This window comes from Leptonychotes weddellii, chromosome 3 (assembly GCF_054177405.1).
Source record: "Leptonychotes weddellii isolate Sample4059 chromosome 3, ASM5417740v2, whole genome shotgun sequence".
Lineage (NCBI taxonomy): Eukaryota > Metazoa > Chordata > Mammalia > Carnivora > Phocidae > Leptonychotes > Leptonychotes weddellii.
The window spans coordinates 121533350-121557994 of NC_138371.1; the positions used below are offsets into that span (position 1 = coordinate 121533350).

General features: G+C 43.1%; 1 protein-coding gene and 1 long non-coding RNA gene across 2 annotated transcripts in view; one reads left to right on the forward strand and one right to left on the reverse strand.

The window, feature by feature from the left end:
• Nucleotides 1–4978: 4978 nt before the first annotated feature.
• On the reverse strand, nt 4979–17827 carry LOC115942287 (uncharacterized). The gene is made up of 4 exons (XR_014143749.1): nt 17486–17827; nt 13680–13789; nt 5694–5840; nt 4979–5448 (listed from the first exon to the last, which is right to left on the reverse strand). It is a non-coding gene; the product is annotated as an uncharacterized LOC115942287 (long non-coding RNA).
• Nucleotides 17828–17841: 14 nt separating this feature from the next.
• Nucleotides 17842–24645, forward strand: part of KPNA3 (karyopherin subunit alpha 3) — a 92707-nt gene continuing 85903 nt past the window's right edge. The window contains exon 1 of the mRNA XM_081814902.1: nt 17842–18006. Coding sequence (XP_081671028.1) covers nt 17938–18006 — 69 coding nt within the window. The 5' untranslated portion in view covers nt 17842–17937. The remainder of the gene's footprint in view (nt 18007–24645) is intronic.

The following is a 24645-nucleotide window of genomic DNA, read 5'->3' on the forward strand; positions in this document are numbered from 1 at the left end:
CTCAGAGAAGTGAAGGAGAGGGAGATTTCTGGTAGGACACTTTTCTGGTGCTTTTAAAACTCTGCAGCTATCTCCTTACTCCACCTGCCAGGTGGTAATTGCTCTTTCAGAACAGGAAGACTTAGAGAGGGAAGTATTCAGTTATATTCCTTTTACTAGCCAGGGGCTCAGGGGTTTTTAATTTGAGGGAGGGGTCCATGATGTTCTTCAAGAGATTGGTGATTCCCTGAAAACCCTATGTAAAATTTGTGTTCGGGCACAATTTTCTGGGAAGAGGGCCCATAGTTTGGCACATAGAAAGCATTCGATAAAAATTCCTTCTAAAAACTCACAAAGGTGGGGCGCCTGGGTGGCTCCGTCGTTAAGCGTCTGCCTTCAGCTCAGGTCATGATCCCGGGGTCCTGGGATCGAGCCCCACATCAGGCTCCCTGCTCAGCGGGAAGCCTGCTTCTCCCTCTCCCACTCCCCCTGCTTGTGTTCCCTCTCTCACTGTGTCTCTGTCAAATAAATAAATAAAATCTTTTAAATAAATAAATAAAAACTCACAAAGGTGTCTGCACTACTTAGTGCTCTCCAGAGAAACGGAACCAATAGGATGTGTGTGTACACACACACACACACACACACACACAGATTTTAAGGAAATGGCTTACACAGGTCCAAAATCTGCAAGGTGAGCTGGCTGTCTGGAGACCTAAGAAGAGCCAATGCTGTAGTTCAAGTCCAAAGGCTCTTGGGCTGGAAAATTCCCTCGTGCTTGGAAGAGGTCAGTCTTTTGTTCTATTCAGACCTTCAACTGATTGGATGAGGCTCACCTGCATTATGGAGGGCAATCTGTTTTACTCAAAGTCCACTTATTTAAATGTTAATCTCACTCAAAAACACCCTCACAGAAATATCCAGAATAACATTTGAGCATATATCTGGGCACCATGGCCGAGCCAGGTTGATGAATAAAATTAACCATCACAGGAATCCTGACCAAACAAAAGGTAGAGATTAGGAACTACATCTAAGAAATTTCCACCAGCCTCCTTCGTTCTTGTTAGTCAGGTTCTGCACTCACCCAGTTTCTGTGCCTGGCCCTAGAATAGCTTACTTATTTTGGTGACATGTAGGAAATCTGCCTAACAACTCCCTTCTAGCAACTTCCATCTATTCCACACTGAAAGAATTGGGGCGGGAATTCCCAATTCGGTTTTAGTAAATGTTAAATAATGTTTAAAAAAAGCATTCCTTTTTCTCCTGGAAAAAAAGAAGGTTTTGACAAAATCTCCAGAAATGTTGCTTAATCAAAGCATTTTAGCTTTCCCACCCTGTATGTGTCCCTGATAGTATATAATGGGCTAAGGTATATATCTTTACTGTTTATATCTTACAACCCTGCCTCTAGTCATTTCTCTTGAATAAATCCTCCAGCCAAGTGAAGTCCTTGAAATCACAGATTATACTTTATCCCTTTGCAATTCTCTACAGTGTTGAAAATGTGGCTGGCTCAGGCAAGAGTGCTGATTAACTGGTGTGTTGTCACATTCTGTTTTACTTGACTCTGCTAACATTAAGCCACCAGCTAGCCCCGGTATTAAAAATAGCCCAGATTTATCTTTCAGGGTTGTCACCTAACTTCCACATCTCTACCTTGCTTCTGCACACACAGCGTCACATAAAGAAAACTGAGGCAGGGTTGGGGCAAGACACTTCTGACTTTGTGGCTATTTCTTAGCCTAGGTAAAGTCTGGTGATTTAATGCAGGTATTTTCTCCCACCCTCCTTGCCCTAACTTAATTTTCATCTGAAGGATGGAATGAGTTCTGTCTGTGAGGAAAGGGCCCCTTCTGCCCCTACTTGTGCTCTAATACAACACGGGTTGAGACTTCCCTTCCTTGCCCTGGGGAAGAAGGGATGTTCTGTTTTGTACAGTACTGAGGGACCTGGATGGGGCAACGCTGCTCTATTAATATAAAATGAGATTATTCACCAGCTGTTGTTTCACTGCTTTCAAGCAGAGCCATTGAAACATTTGCAAAATAGCAAAGTGTTCCGGATGGGAGGGGCCATTGTTCTCAATCCAGACCACCCAGCGGGCACCTCAGGTAATGGGCTTTGCACCTGACCCGAGTAGAAACTTGACAAGACATCAAGGGTCTTGCATGATCAGTCTGTGCCATTGGGAAACCACAGCAGGCACCCTCACTGTCCTCCCCAATCATTTCCTTTTCCCCATTATTTTTCCCCTTCTGTTGCACAACCAGAGATCTCTCCAAGAATCTATTCAAAAGGAGTTCTTAGATTAAATTAAAGTAAAAACAAATCCAGTTAGAAGATAGCAAATGCTGCCTTGATATAAAGTTTGTCTTCTAGAACCCACAACATGACCTACTTCTGTTTGATTTTCATGGACTTATAGAACATTATCCAAGATGGGCGGGAGAATGCCAGGGAAAGGTATCTATTGGGAGCAGCACCCTCCTCAAATTTTCAGTGCACCAAACCACCTGGGGGATCCTGGTGGATGGGGAGGGGCTGGGGGAAAGGCCCAAGAATCTGCATTTCTGAAAAACAATAAGGGGATGGACAACTCTTTGAGCAGCAAGGGTCTAGATTCAATGTTGTTCAACCATTTCCATTTTGGAGCGTATTTGTAGATTTGCCCAAGTTATAGAAAATACAGTCTGAACAGATGATCGAAGTGGCAAAATTGTTCTCCTTAAAGCTGAATTCCTTAATAAATGCTTTGTTACAGAAATGTATGTGAGAATAGAGCACTGTATAATATCCATTTAAAAAAAATGATTCTCCTTCCTACTGATGGATCATTCAACCTTCATCACTACTTTTGCTGATTTTCTACAGGACACCTACTCTCTATGTGGATCCAGTGTACCAACCTGTAACTACCTCTCCTATGAGATGTGTTCTCTGGGAGTTAAGTTTCTAGAAGGCACTTTGGCCTTGTGGCAGGGAGGGTGTGAATCGAGCTCTGCCAGTGAGGAACTGAGAGCCCTTGGACAAGTTGCTTAACCTCTCTTATCCTTAGTTTCTGCACCTAAAAGAGTGGGGGGAGGGTAAAAAATTATTTTTGAATAATTATTTTGAATTTTTAAGTGGGAAAATAGGACTATGTCCCTTACAGGATTACTGTAAGCTTTAAACAAGATAATGTATGCAAATTACCAACTACATTCATGAAGTAACATACATAAGCCATGTGAAGTGCTCCATAAACCAACCTTCAGAACAAACAAAACCCTGAAATTGATATTCAGGTTTGCTAAAATGTTTTCTGGTAAACCATTTTGAAAGGAAATCTTTCCAAAACATTTCTCAGCCCCACCTTGGGTAACGGTGTATATACCTAATCCGGTTTAGGTCTTTTCTTATGACTCAGGGTCCTTATTTTGAACACGAGTGACTGCACTTTCCTGAAACACAGGATGACCTCAGTCAGGGGGATGATGATCTCGGGCTTTCTAACATCCATCCTCCCCGCCCCTCGCCCCCCTGGCTCCCCCACAGCCTCTGTGCACACTTCCATAACTGCACTTAACCACACAGAGCCAAAAATATGTGTTTACCTCCTTTCTCAGGGCAAGGGCCAGGTCCTGAATAAATGCTTGTTGTTGAATGAAGATCTCCTCGGGCCCCACTTAAAGGGTTGGGTGTCAGGAACTCGGAAGCACGGCTTGTGTTCATTCATTCAGACGCTTTAAAATGCCTCCGTATACTCAGCCAAGGGCTAAAAGCACTGCTCTATTTTATCTTTTAGAGATAGCCGAGAACCGAAATTACATTCCTCCTTAGAACCTTGTGATGATTTTCAATTACTGCCGGGCCCAGAACGTACTACCCTTCTGGTCAATTGCAGCCCCTCTGGTCTTCTTTGGTGCTTTGTTCTGCTTTCATTGGCAGCAAGGACATTGGAGCCAGACAACCCTGGGTTCAAACTCTGATCTACAATTTGATAGCTGTTTGACTTTGGGTGAGTCACTTAAACTCTCTGCTCAGTTTCCACATCTGTAAAATGAGGTAATAGCCCTCAGTCTGCAGAATTGCCGCGTGTATGGAGATGGCGGTAAAGAAATTCCGAGTCGGCCTCTGAGGGAAGAGTTTTCATAACCTGTGCTTTGATAATCCCACTAGGGTTAGGGGCAGGGGTTGGGCTCTAAGAAGCCTCTCTGAGCAGTACTAGATGGCTGTGAACTAGACTTGCAGAGAGCATGGCCTGTTAAGAAGCAGGCAGCTTTTGGGGCACCTGGGTGGCTCAGTCAGTTAAGCATCTGCCTTGGGCTCAGGTCATGATCCCGGAGTCCTGGGATAGAGCCCCACATCGGGCTCCTTGCTCAGTGGGGAGCCTGCTTCTCCCTTTTCTGCCGCTCCCCCTGCTTGTGCTCTCTCTCTCTCTTGCTCAAATAAATAAATAAAATCTTAAAAAAAAAAAAAGAATCAGGCAGCTTTCTTTGCAGAGCACAGAAGTGAGCAAGATGCCAAGCTGCTCTATATGGCTGAGACTGGTGGCTCCTTGTCAACAACCCTTCTCTCCCCACCCTTCATCCTTGCTGTCACAACCTGCTTTCCAAATCTCGAGAATAAAGATGCCAATATTGGCTTGTATTATTAAGGCACAAGTATGAATGTCTTTTTTTTAAAGACTTTATTTATTTGACAGAGACACAGCAGGAGAGGGAACACAAGCAGGAAGAGTGGGAGAGGGAGAAGCAGACTCCCCACTGAGCAGGGAGCCCGACGTGGGGCTCGATCCTAAGACCCCAGGATCATGACCTGAGCCAAAGGCAGACGCTTAGAGACTGAGCCACCAAGGCGCCCTAAGGCACAAGTGTGAATTTAAAGGTAAATCTTCTGAAATATTTCTGGGAAACGTTTTCCTTTCTGATGCGTGTGTGTGTGTGGTGGGGGGGGAGTTGGGTGGGCGAGGAGAAATGCTCCTCTTCCTATCTTTAGATGTAGTTACCTGCAGATATAATTCCTAGAGCTATGGCAGCCATCTTGTAACCACGAGGGACATCTCTGAGGATGAAAACCTAAAGGCTGTGGATGGCAAAGAGGGAAAGGCAGAAAGCACCTGAGTTGAGTGCATGATGACATCATTGTGCCTCTGAATTAACCAAGCCTGAAAATGATATCTCCAGAGATAATAAACCTACTGTTTAAGTCATATTTAGTTACATATTCTGTTACCTGTTTCTTTATTATACACTCAGCATAAAATCGAAGAGGCTAAACCTTGGAGGTAGGAGGAGGCTTGATGATAGCACAGAGAAAAGTCACTTCTGTTGAGTATTTTAACTTTTATTGGATGTGCAGTGTAAACCTCTGCCCCACTCTGGGAAGGCTTCAGTAATTTCCACAGTTTCTTACAAATACTTTTGGTGCTGGTGGATTGTTCTGGAGGATTTGAACAAAAGTTGAGATCTACATCAAGAATGGTACCTGACGAAAACAGAGACACACCTGGGAATGGCAGTACTTCTAGGTTATGTAAGGATTAGCGATCATATCTGTCAGGCATCTAGAATGATGCCTAGAATAATATAGGACATATGCCATAAAGGATAAATGCTATTATTATTTTACATTAGCATTATATTATTTTATATTAACAGTATTATTATCTCAGCTCCTGACTGGTAGCCAGCAAGGAGGTGGAAATTAGAGGCTCATGGGTAGGGCTGTACCTGGGGGCAGACCCAGTAGTAGACTTTGAGAAGAAGCTCTGTGATGAAGGCTGTATGAAGACAGCATGGAGCCACGCCGTTGGTGCCAGGAAAGTCCAGCAGAGCTTCTGTGATCCTGCAGATGGAGCAAAGGTCTGGATCCAGGGGCTGGAGGGATAGGGAAACGGGAGGTTGTTGTTCCATGGGTATAGAGTTTCAGTTATACAAGATGGAGAAGTTCGGGAGATCTGTTGTACAACAATGTTCGTGTAACGCTACTGTCCTGTAGACTTAAAAATGGCTCAGATGGGAAATTTTATGTTATGTGTTTCTTACTACAATTAAGAAAAGGAAAAAAGCTAGATCCCAGTTACTAGAACAAAGGCCTACAATCCTAACAGGCTCAACAGAAGCCTGACTTGTTTGGGTGGGCCTTCCCGAATTTTCCCTGATTAGAAAAGGACTGGTCCCAGATCTCAGATTGAGACTAACATTCAACCTTCCATGTGGAAGTCCAGAGTTACAAACATTCTACCTGTATACATATGTGTGTGTGCGTCTCAGAAGTAGTATACATACTATATGTGTGTATGCACCTATACATATAAAATCTCCTTTCTCTGTTCATGTGTGTACATGTACCTCCTTATCTTATTTAACCTCTCTTAAAGGACCTTGAGTGCCAACCTAATTTACCCTGACAGCTAATGGGGAGCCCTCAAAGCCAGGGTCTTGCTTTGATCAGTGGGGTGTGACAGGATGGGCCATTGTGTTTATTTCCACCTACTGTCTTGCTCTCTTCCTTTCTGCCACAGGACAGGCATCTCAGATAGGAGTTACTTCTGCAGTCTTGGTCCCAGAATGTGAAAATACATGGAGAGCAGAAGCAGAGCCTTCTCTGGTGTGATGGGGAACATGCAATGGCAGAGTGAGGAACGTTGGTTGTTACAAGCCAACTCAGGGAGTCATTTGTTACTGTGGTAAAGCTGACTAATAAATCTGGGCAGTCGCCCACTGCCAACGCACAGGATCAGGAGAAATAATAAGTCATTGTTGTTTTAAGCTACTCCATTTTAGGGTCTTTGTAAGACAAAAATGGATAACAGGGGCTTCCTGTAAAGAAGGGATGTCAACCTGAACCAAGGCAAGGTCGGATGAGAGGAGAAGATGAATTGGGAAATTTTAAAGGGGTGGTTTAGAACTCTTTCAATCACGAATGATAGAACTTAACCAAAAAGTGGAATTTATTGGTTTAAGGTACTGAAAAGGATTCAGGACTGAAATGCTGTCACAGGGTTCAGTTTCTCTGCATCTCTTGGCTCTACCTTCCCTTGGCTGAGTGGGTTCCCTGGACTCTGTATGGTGGATTCCAGCAACCTTGGGGACAGCACCTCCTGGTTCATGTTTTCCCAATGTCAAGTCCAGTAGAAAGAACTTCTTTTATGGTCATGCTACAAAAGTTTTGAGATCCACTCTGAATAGACTGGCTGAGGTCATACCCCTGAGAAAATCCCTTTGGTTAAGTGGGGATGGTGGTGATTGGAGAAGAGGTACATTGGTTATGGGTCCTTCTGTTGAAACTCAAACAGTTTTTTAAGAGGGAAATTTACTCATTCATATAACTAAAAAAAGAGAGAGAAAAATTCATGGACTGTCCCAACCTCAGGTGCAGTTTGATGTAGAGCTAAAAGAATGTCACCAGAATTCGTCTCTTGACTTTTCAAAATTATTGCCAGCTGAGACACTTCTTACGGGGGATTTTGAAAACCAAGGAGAAGTGGGTTTGTTGATGGTAACAGGCTCCAGTCACATGTGTGGGGTTCTTCCTTTTAATTGCTTTCTGCAAACAAACACAGCTATAAGATAATGGCCCTGTAAACAAACACAGCTTTTAAGATATTGGTCCTGGTGAATGGTCATAGGTTTGTGTTTAAGTTCATCATCGTTCCAACTGCCCACAGAGACAAGAGTGTAAAATGAATCCAGATTGCTTGAGCTTAGATCCTGGCTCTCACGCTGATTAGGTGGTGACCTTGGGCAAGTCATTTAACCACTCAATGTCTCAGTGTACTCCTCTGTAAAATGGGAAATGACATTATCTACCTACCTTAAAAGGTTGTTGTTAATAATACATGCAAATCACTTAGAACAGTGCTTAGAACATGTTAAGTGCTCAATCAGTGTTCATTATTATTCTCATGCCTACAGTAAACAAAGAATCATTTGTAGACATTTTTTCAGAATTATGACCATTTTAGATGGCAGGTGTTGGCTTGGTTTAGATTTATCTCTTGGCAGTGAGTAACTGGAATTGTATCTACTCATATTATGGGTCAGAACACACTCTGACAGCATTTTGCTATGTATTTTCACTGGCTTCCCATCAGTTACTGGACTGCATGTAGTCTTCCAAGAGAGACACCTCCCTTTTTTTGTACTACTTTGGTATGAAAGAAAACCTAAGTTCAATTAAAAGTCTAAAAAGGGAACAAAACAAAGGTTTTTTCATAACTAGTATATATTTTGCAATCCAGCTTTGAATAGTGAGGGCAGAGTATTGTCCTCTATCTTTTTATCATCTCATTGTATAATCTTGCCTTTTTTTTTTTTTTTTTTGAGGAGCTTAGAAAAACAAATTTCAAAGTAAGTGTGATGTTAGGAATTCGTATCATGATGAGTTGTAGGTTACTCATAGCTTCTCCTGGTTATTTTTGTTTGGGTTGTTTTGCGTACTTGGGGTTGATAGAACAATTGTTCTATGAGTCTGGAATTATCTTGGCTCTGGCTGCCCGCATTCCTAACTGCAATGTGTCCCTCTGTGAGAGTGGCAGGGATTAAGCTCTGTGGGCACATTATCCACAGCTTTCTCTCTCAGTTTTGGATGCTGTTACATAAGGTTCCATATTGACAGAAAGAGGGGAGAGTGGGTGGGGCTGGGGAGACACTTAGATAAGTTGAATTACTTTCAAAAGTGCTGGGATGTGTAACTTGCATGGGTTTTATCTCCAAGCTAATGGATGGTGGGGAGAGGGGTATGCATTTTGCCTTATTGCTCTGCAAGTCAGCCTTAGTTAGCCAATAGACTTCCTGTATAAATACAAACATTTGCTGGACATGTGCGTGAATTAAATTGCAAGGATGGCTTGGGAATCAGAAATCTTCTGGGTCACAATATAGCTTTAAATAGCTACCTGAGTCTAAGATTTCTCTAGGGATATTCAAGTTGGTTTTATCCTATAGAAGTTTGATATCCTAGATAAAGAAACAAAATAAGTGTGTTATTATGTTCTTGATTTTAATTCAATTTAATATTTTTGGGTAGCCAGCAAGATTTGAGTATTCATAGTATGAAGAAAATATTGGTGTCTAATTTCAGTCTCCAAAGTTTGAATTTCTGATCCCTAAACATTAATAATAGTAGTCTTATTAAGTAATTAAAATGTGCTGGGCATTGTACTGCTTACTTTAATGGTGTAGGTATTTGTATCTCTACAATTTAACTAACTGAAGCTTTGAAAGTTTAAGAAACTTACTGTGGTCACAAGTCTAGTGAAAACCAGTTATTTTTTTTTTTCCTTAAGTAATCTCTAAGACCAAAATGGGGCTCGAACTCATGACCGGGAGATCGAGAGCTGCTTGCTCTACCAACTGAGCCAACCAGGCACCCCAGAACTCTAGTGAAATATGGGAATTGAACACAGCTCTATCTGTTGCCAAATCTGTGTTCTTTCTAACACAGTGCTGTCCCGTAGAACTTTCTGTGATAACATGTTCTATATTTCTATGGTCCAATATGGAAGCCACAATGTGGAAGCTACTGAGCATTTGAAGTGAGGCTAGTGTAACTGAGGAAATCAATTTTTAATTTTATTTAATTTTAATTAAAATTAAAATTTCATGGCCACATGTAGTGGTTGCACAGGACATCACATTATCTGGCCTATAAACATTCAAGCTACTGTGATCTCATGTGTAGTACATTTAGATATCAAAGACAGCAAATGTAAACAAGTAGTTGGAGGAAAAAAAATAACATTTTATCAAAATCAAAGTCATTTATTATTATTATTTAAAAATTTTTTATCTGAGTAGAGTGGACCAAAACAAAGTCATTCAAATTGCAGTATTTAAAGGGAGGTAGACCTCAAAGTTAAATGACTCATAAAATTTAGTTTCAAAAAACTTCTTTTGGAAAATTTCTGCTGTACATTTTACTGGGTGATTATTAACATATTGGCAATGTTGATTATAAGGGGCATAGCAATTTGAAAAAAGGGAAAAAAATGTTCCTGGAACTGTACTCTTACTGCAAGATTCAGATCTCTAGGCATTTTCCAATCTAAGGAATCACAAATTCCTCAAGTAGCAGGGACAGAGGAGTATGTTTACAATCAAACTAATGAAACTTTTTTTTTAATTAAAGATTTTTTTTAATTTATTTGAGAGAGAAAGCACAAGAGAGGGGAGGGTCAGAGGGAGAAGCAGATTCCCCACTGAGCAGGGAGCCCGATGTAGGACTCAATCCAGGGACTCTAGGATCATGACCTGAGCCAAAGGCAGACGCTTAACTGACTGAGCCATCCAGGCGCCCATAACCAAACTTTTTTGATTTCTACTTTCAGGTGTCTCCTGCCTCCAGTTATCTTGTTTTTCATAAATGGTTTTAGAGCTGAATATTTACAAACCAGCATCTTTAATGCTCAATATTCATAAACAGACTACATCTCCAACAAACAGTGACATGTAAACAAAACATAGATGCCTACTTAATAGAACTCTAGATGATAACCCCTTTCTTGTCTGACCTCTGGATTTATGGTTCATCGGGATAGGTTGTCTCCCAGTTCTGCCAATTTGACAGTCAAGTCTCTTTTCTGTAAAGACTAGTTTTCTCGCACGAGTTTAATTCATTATTTCTTAGTAACTAATCTACTTAGACTTTTTTTCTTTTTCTTTCAACTGACTACAGCTTTACTGTCCTGTGGAAACCCTTTTGTTTGCACTAGATCCAGGGAGTTTCTCCATGTGTTGCAGGCCAGAAGGGGGAACATGGCTCTCAGGGGCAAGGGTCTTGCAGGAGATGCCCTGGCTCCAGGTTGCGGAACTATTCCTGGCCCCATCCCTCTGTGTGCCCACCCTCAGAAAAACAAATCACAGATCTGACTGGAGTCAGATTGCCTGGACCCTATCTCCTCCTGACCATGCAGGCGTTAATTAATATTTTTTGGCCTCACACTCTTCATCTATAAGACAGGACAAAAATAGTTTCTATCTGACAATATTGTTGTGAGGATTAAATGAAAGTAATCCAAGTAAGGGTTTAGCATAGTTCCTGGAATAATTATTGATTGTTATTATTACTGGTTATTATTATTATTTAAAGACCATAATCCCCCTCCTTACTATAGTGTGACTTTTCTTATGCCAAGTAGAAATAGGCTCTTCAGTTTTATGACACCAAACATTTTTACGGCTTCTCCTCCAGTTGGTGAGTTTCATGTTTTTTCTCTACTCCAGTTTATGTGTTTATTCATCCATCCAACATTTATCGAAGCCCCATTAAGGGCCAGGTACCATCTTAGAGATGGGGACAGAATGTTGAGTGAGACAGATCTCCTCCAGGTGCTCATGTTTACTGGAGGAGATAACACAGAAACAGATTCCAAATCTGGTATTCACTCCAAGAAGTCACTTTCCAGCAAGTCTCGTTTCATCAGAATAACTTCCAGCAGGGATCGGCTGCCGTTGGATGCCCAGGGGCTGCTCTTTGTTTTCTGGTGTGGGGAGGGGCTGATGGATGTTAATAATAGGCTAACTATACCAGACATTCCATCCACTGTGATTCACATGGTTTAATAAAGTCATTCACACCTTAATGTGAATGAACTATTTCTTATCTGAGTTGAATAACTGAGAGTGAAAACTGTGACTTGGGGGTGACTGGGTGGCCCAAAGCATTTGAGAGAGCCAGATGTGGCAAGCTGAGCACAGTGGGAGCCTTTGGAAAATCAGAAGGCCTATGAGGGACTGGAGACCAGTGGAAAAAAGTCAGAACGCTCAGCTCCAATTATGATTATTTACCATCTTTGGATTTTTCATTTGTAAAATAATGAGAAATAGAAGGAATGCTGCTAGGCTGGATAGATGATCCCACAGACTTAGAGAATTACACCTGTAGGAGGAGCCTAGAGATCATTCAGTCCAACCTGCTTCTATTACAGGTAAGGAACTTGTGACTTGAGAGAGGTGAAATAACCTGTTCAAGGACACACAGCTTGTTATTTAAAGAATCGGCAAGTCACTAAACTTCTGAGACAGTTCTCATCTCTAGGATATCATTTGGTTCTGTAGCTAGGATATTTTAAACTTATAATTAAGGTCCAGGATCATGACCTTGAGATATGGAGAGGTACTTAAGTATATTTGGAATTATTGAATCGTGCTTTTTATAACTACAGTATGCTCACTACAATTTTAACATTAAGTTTATTTTGCTACATTCTGATTATTTGAGAATTATATTAGAAGTGTAATGTATGTCTCTTAGGTCCATGCGCCCATTACTACAAAATGAAGCCACTTTATTTGTATTATCCACATTATTATGTATGAGTGCTCACTGGCCAGACGCTAGCCCCTCTCCGTGTGTCCCCAATTATTTCTGAGAGTTCTCAAGTTCTTCCACTCTGACTTCTCACCTTACTGCCACAGTGCTCTGTCTGCTGCTACTAACTTTTGAACCGGAGCCTCAGGCTCCACCTGCCCCAGAAAGAGAAGGAGATGATCATTCCAACCATGCAGTGTTCTCAGGGGATTAGAGATGATTTATGTAAATGCCTGGCATGCAGAAGTATTCAGTAAATGTAAACTCTTATTATTATTTTAGGTTTCCTTACCACCAGAGTTTCTAGAAGCATAGCTAGGTGGTTGAGTTGATGAATTTCAATGTCATTTTCCTCAATTTTCTGTATTGGCTCTTTGCTTTAAGTGCTCTTAGAGAGTAGTGAAATAGTCAAACATGGGGGCACCTGGGTGGCTCAGTTGGTTAAGCGACTGCCTTTGGCTCAGGTCATGATCCTGGAGTCTGACTTCAGAGAGGTCTTCTGCTGTGGAAGACTGTGTTAATGCTGACATCTAAGACAAGATGTCAGGATTCCGGGTGCCCAGCTGCGCTGAGCTCTTGTTTCTTTCTCTCTAACAGGCATTTCATACAGATTACCCTGTGCGTGTGTGAATTGTATGGGGGGTGGATGACCTTCTTCCCAGACTGGCTTATGGGAGGCCCCAACCTCAACACTGACAACTGGCTCTACTTTGGGGTCTATCTGGTATTTTTCAATAGTGTGTGGGTTCTGATGCCAGGGCTGTTACTGGGGCAGTCATGGGTAGAACTCAAGAAAATGTATTACAGGGGGCACCTGGGTGGCTCAGTTGGTTAAGCGACTGCCTTCGGCTCAGGTCATGATCCTGGAGTCCCGGAATCGAGTCCCGCATCAGGCTCCCTGCTCGGCAGGGAGTCTGCTTCTCCCTCTGACCCTCCTCCCTCTCATGCTCTCTGTCTCTCATTCTCTCTCTCGCAAATGAATAAAATCTTAGAAAAAAAAAAAGAAATAGTCAAACATGATTATGAGAGAAGGAAGAAGTTCATTCATTAACTCACTCACTCATTCACTCATTCATTCATTTATTCATTCAGAAAACATGCATGAGATTCAATTATTCTAGGCTGGGGAGCACAAATATGTACAAGCTATTTCAAGGGTTTACAGGTGATTGTGAGAGAGAAGACTACACAAATTCCAGCAATACAAAACAGTATGTAAATTCTTCTGAGTTTCAGGGAGGAAGAGATCACGCCTGGTTGGAAAGACAGTAACAACTAATATTAATGTAGCAATTTCAAAGCACTTCCACGTGCATTTTAGAACTTGATTCTCACAAAAACCCTGTGATCAGAACTCTCATTTGTAGATGAGAAGACAGTTCAGGCGAAATAGAGTGACTTACCTGGGCTTGCTCTGGGAGGAAGTCAGCCCTAGGGTCTGCCTGTTCAGGTTTGGAAGGTCTCTCCACTGCATCATGCTGGGAAAGCTTCATGGAGAAGGTGACTTCATAGACTGAGTATTTAAAGAGGGACCACTTTTGACAGGTAGAGAGAGGGCCAGGGCTTTTTAAGTAAATCAAACAGCAAAGGTATGAAGGCTCAAAAGGTTAAGACATATTTTGGACAGGATGAGTAGAACATGTTAGCTGAAGCATTAGCTATTTGCAGGGGAGTCAGAGATAAGGAAAGTGCACTGCACTGTGGCTGGATGACACATAATCTGAACCACCAGACTAAGGAGTTTAGAAATGATTTGATAGACAACGATAGAGAGGAAGGAGTGTGCTGCATACAGGGAGAATTAGGTAGATCTGGGGAGGTGAGTCAGAATATTGCGGAGAAGATGGAGGAAGCAGGGGAACCAGTAGGAGGCAGTGTCAAGGTAGACTTGTGGGTGGCATGGGAAGAAGAGCCAGACCCAAGGAGCATCGAATGGGGTATTAACATGGTGACCAGGTGTGGGAGTTGAGAAAGAGGCAGGGAGTAAAGATGGCTCTTAGCTTTGAGTGGAATCCCTAGAAGAATGGCAGTGCTATTCACAGAGTTGATGTATTTGCAGAAGGAACTGACTTCGAAGGGAAAATCATTAGCTCCCTTTTGGTTCTGCTGTGTTTGTGTTGCATTCTGTGTATTGCCACCTGACTGTCCCCTGAGAAGGTGGGTGGTGAGTCAGAGGGAGAAGGAGAGTTTGCCTGATCTCCCAGAGGCAGAGGGCTCTTCCTTCCTGTCACTGCTCTGCTCCCCACTGCCCTTATTGTGTCTGATGACAACAATGCCCGCTATGTGGTAAACACTCAAAATAAGTTTGGAAAAGAAATCCACTTAAGAGAAGACTTGTCAGGAAAAGCTTTAGGGCAGGGGAGAAGATTAGGGTGAGGGAAAAGAGATGGTTGCTAACAATTGGGAAACACCAAATTTGAGTCACTGGATATAGCTCCTGGTGGGAGCCATAAGTGGTAGAAACCTGGTGGAGTTAAGAATATGGAGAGATTCTGGGGCCAGAGTGTGGATGTTTAAGTTGCTGGGGATAATGGCAAAGAGTAAAAATGACTGGGTTAGACCCAGGCAAGAGAAGGCCCTGCTCTGGACCCTGCCTTTTAGAGGACCTCACTCTGGCTCTCTTCTGTACCCCTCCTTGTACTACCCAGTTCATGGGGCCAAGGGGTGATGCTCACTGGAATTTGTGCTTCTAGATCCAGTTCTGGGTAACAGAGCCCTGGGATGCCCCGCTCAAATGGACAAGCCTGCATCCAGGGGCAACCCCAGCCTCTGTTCTGGGTCTGACCTGGTAGGGGTACACAATGCGACTACTTTGCACACTCCTGGCCTGAGTAATGGCCAAGGAGCATCCCTTGAGGTGGGTAGCGGGATGTAAATAAAACTTTGGGGGTAAGTGACAGAACTTGAACCTTGCGGGTAGGGGTATAAACATATGTTCTATTCCAGTGTGGGATGGAGCCAGGAGATGCAAAAGAAGGGGAACAAAAATTGGTGGGGGGTTGGCTTCCAGCCCTATTTGCATGACCACATTCTGAAGCAGAAGTCCAAGGAGTCAGGGAATTTAAATTCAAATCCAGACTTCCAGGTTGTAAAGAAAGTGCATTTGTCAATGTCAAATATTAGAATATATTTTATTTTTGTAAGCTTAATTTATACCTTCTATATATATACATATGTATATATATATATATACACACACACACACTTATTTATTTATTTATTTATTTATATTTTTTAAGTAGGCTCCACACCCAGTGTGGATCCCAACACAGGGCCTGAACTCACGACCCTGAGATCCAGAGTCAAGAGTTGGATGTTCAACTGACTTAGCCACCCAGGTGCCCCTATACTTTCTCAATATTTAGGTATGTGATATGTAGACCTCCATTTGTGATCTTATCCTCATATGTTAGGGGTCTTCAGAATCAGCAGGTTATAAAGATCTCCCCGCTGTGAGTCTTGAGCTTCCTTCCCCTTTCTTGACAACCACCACACTTTTTGGGTGATAACTTGTTTTATTGTCTGTCTCCTCTGACAGACATGAAGCTGTGTGGAGGCAGGAACCAGGCTGTCTTGTGGTGGAAGGGTGTAAAGTAACCTTTAAAGAGAATGCCTTGCTAAATTATAATAGAAATAGAGCAGCAGTCTAGAAGTTTCTCTTGCAGTCAGTCAGGGAGACTGGCAAACATACACTTCTGTTGCCTTAAGAACTAGAGTTGAAGTAATCTATTCTAAATTTTAGGCATGTGCTATTGTTTCCCTTGGAATGAGTGGTTGGATTAGGATCAGATATTATAACATGAAGGCCTGAAATTCTCAAGTGACTGATGCACTAAAGTGCATTTAAAAATGCAAACTGACATTCAAAAATGAGGGGAAAACACAGCCTTTTGGTTTTCTTTGAAAAACTGGACCTTTGGCAACACTGGTCTGAAGCCTTCAAATGGGCCTATGTTTATCAACAGGCCACATCCTACCACTCACAAAACAAATGCCATGGCCACTGTAAGGCCTCTGAATTCATGACCCCTGGACGGTGGGATATTTAGGTCCCTTTGCTTTGGAAAAATGTCTTCTTTAATCTCTTTAGGGTTATATTTCTACCAACCTTTGAATTACCTCAGTATCATTTGAATTGTACTATAATACTGCATACCTGCTTATATCTGCCATAGATTCTGAAACTGATTATTTCACATATACTCAAAGAAACCCAACTGCCCCAGGAAGCTACTTTCTGTTAGTGTCATTGATCCAAATTTCCTGTAATCAGTCCTCCGATGACCCTACGGGGAGATACTAGATTGGAGAGTCTGCAGATGAGAATTTGACTGCTTCCTGAAGGCTGAGAAGATTATGTGTGGTGATGGAACGAGAGATGTTGGGGACATGGAAATGCAGGAATTGCCAGTGTGAAGGTTGCAGAACCGGGTTTGGGAGGATGATGAAGAAACAGAACGCTGCAGCGCTGATTTGTTCAAGTATTTACTGAGTATTCACAACGTGCCAAGAACTGTTGTTGGTTTTTTTTAAGATTTTATTTATTTATTTGACAGAGAAGAGACAGCGAGAGAGGGGACACAAGCAGGGGGAGTGGGAGAGGGAGAAGCAGGCTTCCCGCAGAGCAGGGAGCCAGATGCGGGGCTCTATCCCAGGACGCTGGGATCATGACCTGAGCCGAAGGCAGACGCTTAACGACTGAGCCACCCAGGCGCCCCCCAAGAACTGCTTTGACGCAAGGAATTCAGCAGTAAATTAACAAAAGTCCCTGCTCTCATTGAGCTTAATTCCAGTGCAATAAGCCAGGTAGCACATACATAAACACATACATCGCAAATCTACATGTCAGATGGAAATAATTACTATTTATAAAACCAAAGCAGAGCAAGGGAACAACGAATGAGGGTGGCTGCTATTCCAGGAGACCCCAAAGAAGCAAGGAAGCGTAGCACACACCGTCGATCGGTTTCTAATTTTCTAGGCTACTGGGAGCGAGACGCACCTCCCAGGAAGCCCCGCCCCTCCCTCCCAATAGGGCGCAAGGTGCCATCTCCTGGAGAGCCCCTCCCATTTCCCCGCCCAGAGGCAGCCTTGGGGGCGGGGCTTCGCGCCCAGGCGCACAGAGCGCGCCGCACTGAAAGCCGCGCGCACAGAGTTCCCGGCATTCTTCCCGTTCTGTCAAGGCCGGGAGAATTACCCCCGCCGGTACCTGGCATGCTGGGAACTGTAGTTTCTGCCCGCAGCTCCGGGTCTCAGGGGGCAGTAAAAGCCGCTCCGATCCGGCTCCATTGCTGGCACATGATTTGCATCCTGCAGGGGTTGTGGGGAGGCCCTGGCGCGGGGTGGGGGTCATCCTGAGAACAGTCGGGCAGGCGTCCAGGGGGTGGCCGCCCCGGTCACGTGACCCCAGCTCGCCGGGCGCGCACCACGACTCCGCGCCATTCCCGCCCCGCCCCGCCCCGCCCCGCCCCGCCCAGCAGTCGGCCTGCACCTCCCCTGGCGCTGCTGCCACCTCGCGCTCGGAGGCGTCACGGAACGTGCTCTCCTCTCCCCCTCCCCCTCCCATCCCCTCCCGCCCTCCTCCACCTCCCCCTCCCGCGCCGAGACTCGCCGCCGCCGCCGCAGCCGCAGGAGTAGCCGCCGCCGGAGCCGCGCGCAGCCATGGCCGAGAACCCGGGCTTGGAGAACCACCGCATCAAGAGCTTTAAGAACAAGGGCCGCGATGTGGAAGTGAGTGTGCTTCCGTGGTCTGGGCCCGCCTGGCCGCGCCGGCCCCACGGCGGCGGGGAGGGGCGGGGGGCCGGCGCCGGGCTGGTTCTCGCCGGCTCGCGGTGGGTCGGAGTTGGCCGCCGCCTCCCGTCACCGCGGCCCCGGGCTGGGCGGAGCGGGCGACGGGACCGCGGGCCGGTCTGCAGCCGCCGTCCGGAACTGCCGGAGCGGGGACCGGGAAATGCCGGGTTTTCGGCCCCGTCACGCGGGCGCGGCCTGCTGTCGGCGAGGAAGGGATGTGGAGCTGAGGCGGGGTCCGCGGGCCGGGGCCTCGCGGGCCCGGGATGCTGCCGCCCTGGTCCGTCGACCGCACCGCGGAGGGGGCGGCCGCGACTCGCGCCTGCTGCCCGTGCAGCCTCCCGCCCGGCGCGGCCCCCTCGCTGCCGCACATGGAGTCGGGGCTGTGCGGGTCCCCGCGCATATCTCCTGCGAGCCGGGCCCAGGCGGGCGGTGGCGGCCCGCAGAGGGGGGTGGGGACCAGCCGGGTAACTGACTTGTTTGAGGGTGGTGAATGGGGGAGGGTAGGATGCGCCAGGACCATTTTCTCATATTCCAGTCCAGTCCTTTGGACCAGTGCTGCTGAGCTATTCCAGCTCATACTCCTGTTACTGCTGGCATTTGGAGCAACCTGAAGGTGGACAATAGTTTACCATCTATTGTGTTGAGGCTTTGGAAGAGACGTTCCTACCTCCGCTCACGGGACCTCTTTTCTTAGCCGTTCTAGTAGTGGGATTGTGCATAGGATAATAATTTCTTTGACATGTTTTACCGGAATAAATTGGATACATAGCTTCGTACGGCCTTGTATATATCTCTTGCTTCAAGCTGGTACAATTTCCAAGTGGTTGCAAAACTGTAAACATCTTGGTCACTTAGTTCGTTGCTACTCTGCATGTTGCCATTGTTTCATTAAGGTGACATTAGCAGGTAGTATTTGCAAACTCGGCTTATTGAGGCAGCGCTAGAGGTCTCTCTGCAGCTACTGAAAGCAATGTAGTATACAGCACAAACTTCCCTGGGACTCTGACCTCTGGATTTGTTAGGCAGAACGTGGTTTTAAGTCCACAGCGTCCTTTTCTAATACTAGGTGACATGATTTGCAGTTTTGTAATTCTTGATAAAGGGCCAGTGTGACTAAGAAGTGTGCATTTTTCCTGTCTTAAAGAGAGAAGGTGGTGGGAAAACAGTCGGCATTCAGTTTTGTAGAGAAACAAAATTCAGGCGATTTTTCAGAGCTACAAAATTAAATGCTAATTGGAAAAAACCTAAGGAAATACTGTGGAATTCCCATTTGAATAACACAAATAAAGGTCATCTATCTATTTTGGTCATGGTTAAATTTCTTTTGTGAGAAATATTTCTAAGCAAAAGTGAAACTTAAGATAGCAACAAGAAATTCTGGAACTGCCTCCTGTTATTGGTCCACTTGATGATAGTTAATTTTGAACTTTTCCCATCAGTAATTGTTTTTGAAGCTTACCACTATTATAAAGCAAAACTGACGTAGTTTGAAAAATACCCATATTGTTTGTACAGAAGAACTAATAACATTTGTTTCCTCTCTTGGATATTGGTACAGGTTTTTGTTTTATTACTTGCCTATATTATTGTGTTCTGGGAGCTCAGTGCTACCTCGTAAGGACTCCTGCATATAATAGGTATGCAATAAATATTTGCTGATGATCAGAATGTAATTAATGACGACTTCTGGATGCATGAAAAAGAGGCATACTTGCCAAGCCTTTTAGCCTGAAAATAATGGTCATAACATTACATTTCCCAGGATACATTAGGGTAACTAAGGCATAGCAGACATTCAAATGGTAGTTCTATGGGGCAGACACTATACTAAGAGCTTCATGGGACTTCATTTAATCCTTATAAGAACTTTATGAACTAGGTATAGCATTATCCCTACTTTACAGGAGGAAAGTACTTTAGGGGAGGAAACATGAGAGTGCTTATGTAGCATGTACAAGGTCATGAAGTGGGTATGAACATTCGTTCACTAATTGTCAATTGGATGTCTAACAATGTTAGGGGATAGAAAAGAGAATAAAATTCAGCGTGTACCTCAAGGAGTTTACAGTTCAGTGGGAATAATAGAAAAGTAAACTGATAATTACAATGAAGTACATCAATAAGTATATTCTGAGAAAATTCTAACTTGGGGCTGAGCAGTCAAGAGAGATGTTCTGGTTGATTCCTAGTGGATGAATTGGAGTAAGCTGATCCTGAAAGATGAAAGAAAATTGGTCCGATAAAATGCAGGAAAAGGGAGGGCACAAGGAAGGGGCATTGCAGGCTTGTGGGAGGAGTAATTGAGCAGTCCTGAGAGAATGCAGTAGGACTGCTGAGAGAGAAGGGAGTGTGACTAAAGGGTAAACTGGGGTCAAATCTGATAAGTAAGTGCCTCTGTTGTGGATTTAGGTATAACCAAGACTAGATACTGTATCTAACTTAGTTTTATCCATTAGAAACTGTGTTAAATCAGAAACTTACACAACAATTTAGCTCTGTAGAAGTTGTGATTATCAGGCTATTTCAAAACAGTGAGATGCACTTTTATGAGATGTGATTCCTACCTTTTCACGTATAGAATAGATAAAAGATAAAATATACAACCAGCTGATACACAAATAAGGTGATAGGTGCAAGTATAAAATACATATTTTCTAAAGAAAATAAAAGTATAGAGTTATACCTGTTCCATTCACAGGAAATTGTGTATGGGTAGAGGTTGGAGGAAGAGCTAGTCAAGAATGGCTTCATAGAAAAGAGGTTGGTGAATTTTATAGGAAGTATGTGCTAAACTTGAACGGGGCACATAAGAAATTAGTGAATGAAGACTCAGGTGAAAAAGAAGAAAGAATAGATTAGGGAGTGAAGAGATGAGACTTCCATATGGCCTGTGGTGGTCTGAGAAATATATCTGTGGCAAAGAGTTGCTTGGACACTTCTTGATAGGGAGATCCTTGAAAGGGAGATCTGAAGGAATTTATTCCAGAGTGAATTAGAAGGTACAACATGATTAGAGCAATTAAAAAAGGTGACTGGCAGGGGACATTCTGGAGGTTCTGGAGGAATAATGCTCTTATCCCATATGTAAGGAGGAATTTTCAAAAAAATTGCGATTGGGGATGGTCATAACATGGAAATAGGATTTGAACTTCCTCTTCCTCCTCTTCTTCCTTTCTCTTCCTCTTCTTCATAAAACTCAAGTAGAGAAAAGGGATGAAATTTTTCCTGAGGTCTATAGGTACAGATAGGGGAGGGAGTAATTATCACCGATAGCAGTTTGGAGCATGAATGGGGGAATGGATTTTGTAGCTAAAACCAGGGAATACATTGTGAAAAGGAAACTCTTAATTATCTTCATTTGCTCTGGAATGTGTGTTTTAATACCAGTCCTTTTTATGTAAGGCATTGTTCTTAGACTTTTTTCCCTTTTACAGAAGTATTTAAAACTTTTACAATATATTTACAGAAAAGCGCACGAAATGGAAATGTTCCATTTAATGAATACTTATAAATCAAACACTCTGGTAATTGCCACCCAGGTTTGCCACCCAGGTCAACTTTGCTTTTTCTTGCTCCTGTGTACCTCAAGAATGTAACATTTTTATCAGTAACAATAATAACAATTATTTAAAAAATCTTAACATTTATTGTTTGCAGTGTACCTGTACCAAGTATTTTATATGGATTATTTAGTCTTCACAACAATCCTGTGAAGTATGTACTATTATTATCCACATTCACTGCTGAGGAAACTTGAGGCCTGTGATTCTTAAGTAACTGGCCCTACGTCATGGGTTGGAGGGTGTAAGTGGCAGGACCTAGGCTTATAGTGAAGCGATATGACAGAACTCTTGTTCATGTTCTTTACCGTCTCTCCGCTGCATGGAGCCTCAGACCTGACTTGTATGAAATACATCTGAAAATTAATGGGGAAAATATTTAAGGAATCTTGGTGATTTCACAGAAATTCCTATCTTGGTGTTTTAGAACCTTGCTAATAAAAATTTCTGATATCTTAGTTATCATCTGATTTATTTGCCTTTTTTTTTTCCTTTTTACTGTTACAAAGTTTCCTTATTAGTAAGGAGCTAGTTAGTTGGTTTCACCAAAAAATAACAACCAATATCCTTGGGCTTAACACTTAAACTTTATGCTTAAGTTTCTAATACTGGGGATAATATACGTTTTCTCATCTGCAGATTTGACCAGCATTACCAAACTCGCTTCTGTCTCTGGAGCCTCTGTTGCTAAGTAGTACTACCTAGTTGCTCGAGCTTGAAACCTTATCCCTGACTCCTGTCTCTTCCCTTCCTTCACTGTTCTGTATTGGTCAGTTATCTGAAGAGCCCTCATATTTTTACCTTTGATACCGACCTTACTTACTATAGCTACGCTAGTTTGGGCCACTGTCAGTCTCACCTGTGTTAAGTATGATAGTGCACCTGGTTTCCCTGTCACCAGTATCTTCCCTTCACGTTGTATCTTGTGGGTTGATCTTTCAGAAATTTTTTTGTGTGTTGCTTATAATTCTGCCACACCATGGCATCCTAGTTCAAAACAACCTTCAGAAGTTCTTCATAGGGCCTTTCCTGACTGACCAATAACATACTTAGTACTGTCAGTCCCTAGTCTTTTTCTTCTCTCTAAAGCTTTCCTAAGTAAATTTTCCTTTACCTCTTTGGGATAAATTGCTATGATCTACAACAACTTCTGTGTGTGTGTAGCTGTTAAAGTATGTGGGCTCTGGGGAGGTAGGTGTGGGTATGGGATAACTGGATGATGGGCATTAAGTAGGGCATTGATAAAATGAGCACTGGGTTTTATATGCAACTGATGAATCACTAAATTCTACCCCTGAAACTAATAACACACTATATGTTGACTAAATTGAATTTAAATAAAATTTTTTTAAAAAAGTATGTGGGCTCTGTAAAGAAGCTCACTGGGGGTAGAGACCTTGGGCTTTGAGTGCTCATTTAGTGACGAGTATATAAAATTTAATAAATATTCTGAGAAGAGAGACTAGATAATATACTTAAAACACTGTACATTTGGGAGTCAATGGTACTCTATGATTCTAGGACATCAATGATTTCTTTTGGTGTTGACTCCATGGCATTGATACTGCTGCCTAGCCCTCCTTTGACAGTCTGTTCTGCTATAATGTATTTTTGTAACATGAACTAATTCGTACTTGAATGCTGAAGAGGAATAATGTTAGTTAATGCAGAATTCATGTTGGTTCATATTTGATTTTTGAATTGATTTTTACCAGCACGTTAACCGTTTAGCACTCCCAAGTAACAGCACTTGAACACAAACACGTGAAGTACAGAAACACAGTTGAATACAGCAAGTCCAAGAGTATGCACATTGCCCCTTCACCCATATTCTGCCTCTAGGCTCCATTTAACCCCGTGTTCTGTCTTAAAGGTGCTTATTGCCCTAACCATCTTGATATAGTTCCCTCTTTCTTCTTAATTTTGCAGCCCATGAAGTTTTTCAGGAATCTATATATCACACAGCAGATAGGTTATAATTATCTTTACTTGAATTCACTAATGGCATAAAATCTCTCCTTGTCCTTCTGCCTCATTGATTACTCCTTTTTGGTTGGTTTTGCCAACTCTTCTTCCTACCTCTTGAGTGTAGGCATGTCTTGGGATTCTGTCTGTGACTCTCTTCTCTATAGACTGCTTTTCTTGCCCACATCAAGCCGCTCCATTAGTTTTAACTATCATTTCAGTGTGGGGGACTTAAATCTGTTTTAAGCATCTGCTGGAAATTAATCACATGAGCATCACATCAGCTCCTTAAGCCCAAAGTGTTTAAAGCTATGTTCTGCCTTTTTTTTTTTTTTTTTTTTCTGTTTATGGCATCATCACTCTCACTGTGACCTGAACTTGAAACTTGAGAGGCTTCTTGGACTCCTTCCTCATCGTCCACGTTCAGTCAGATGCCAGTCATGTAGCTTGAATCTCTGTGCTGTCTCTGGATTTTGGCCCTGCCTCTCTATTCACTGCCTCCAGCCCACTTTCAGGCTTAGTACTTATCATCTGGCAATTTAAAAGTTGCCCCCAAAGTGATATTCTTTCTCCAGTCCATGAGATCTTTCACTGAGTCTGATACCTGATTATTTTTTCCAGGTTCAACTTTCCTTCCTCTCTCCCTCTCTGCCCCTTTAAGCTCTAGCAACACTGAACTTCTTATATGCTTATACATAATCTGGAATCCTGCCCTCCCCTGCTTGCCAGTGCTATTTCTATTCTCAGGGCTATCCTGCTGACTGGAATATCCTTCCCTGCCTCCTGTTGCCTGGCTAATTCCTACCCCTCTTTAAATACTCAACTCTGGGTTTAGCTCTTATGAGAAATCTTTCTGAATCTCTTCATCTTCCCAAGTTGAGTTAGGTATCATTCTTCACTCCTGAATATATCTTTTTCATTGCACTTATGATAATGTATTTCAATTATGTTTTATCTCTTTCTCCTACTAGATTGGAACTTTTTGAGCACATAGACTGTATATCTCCTTTGCCTACCTCTTAGTACAGTGGCTGGAACAAAGTAAGCGCTAAAA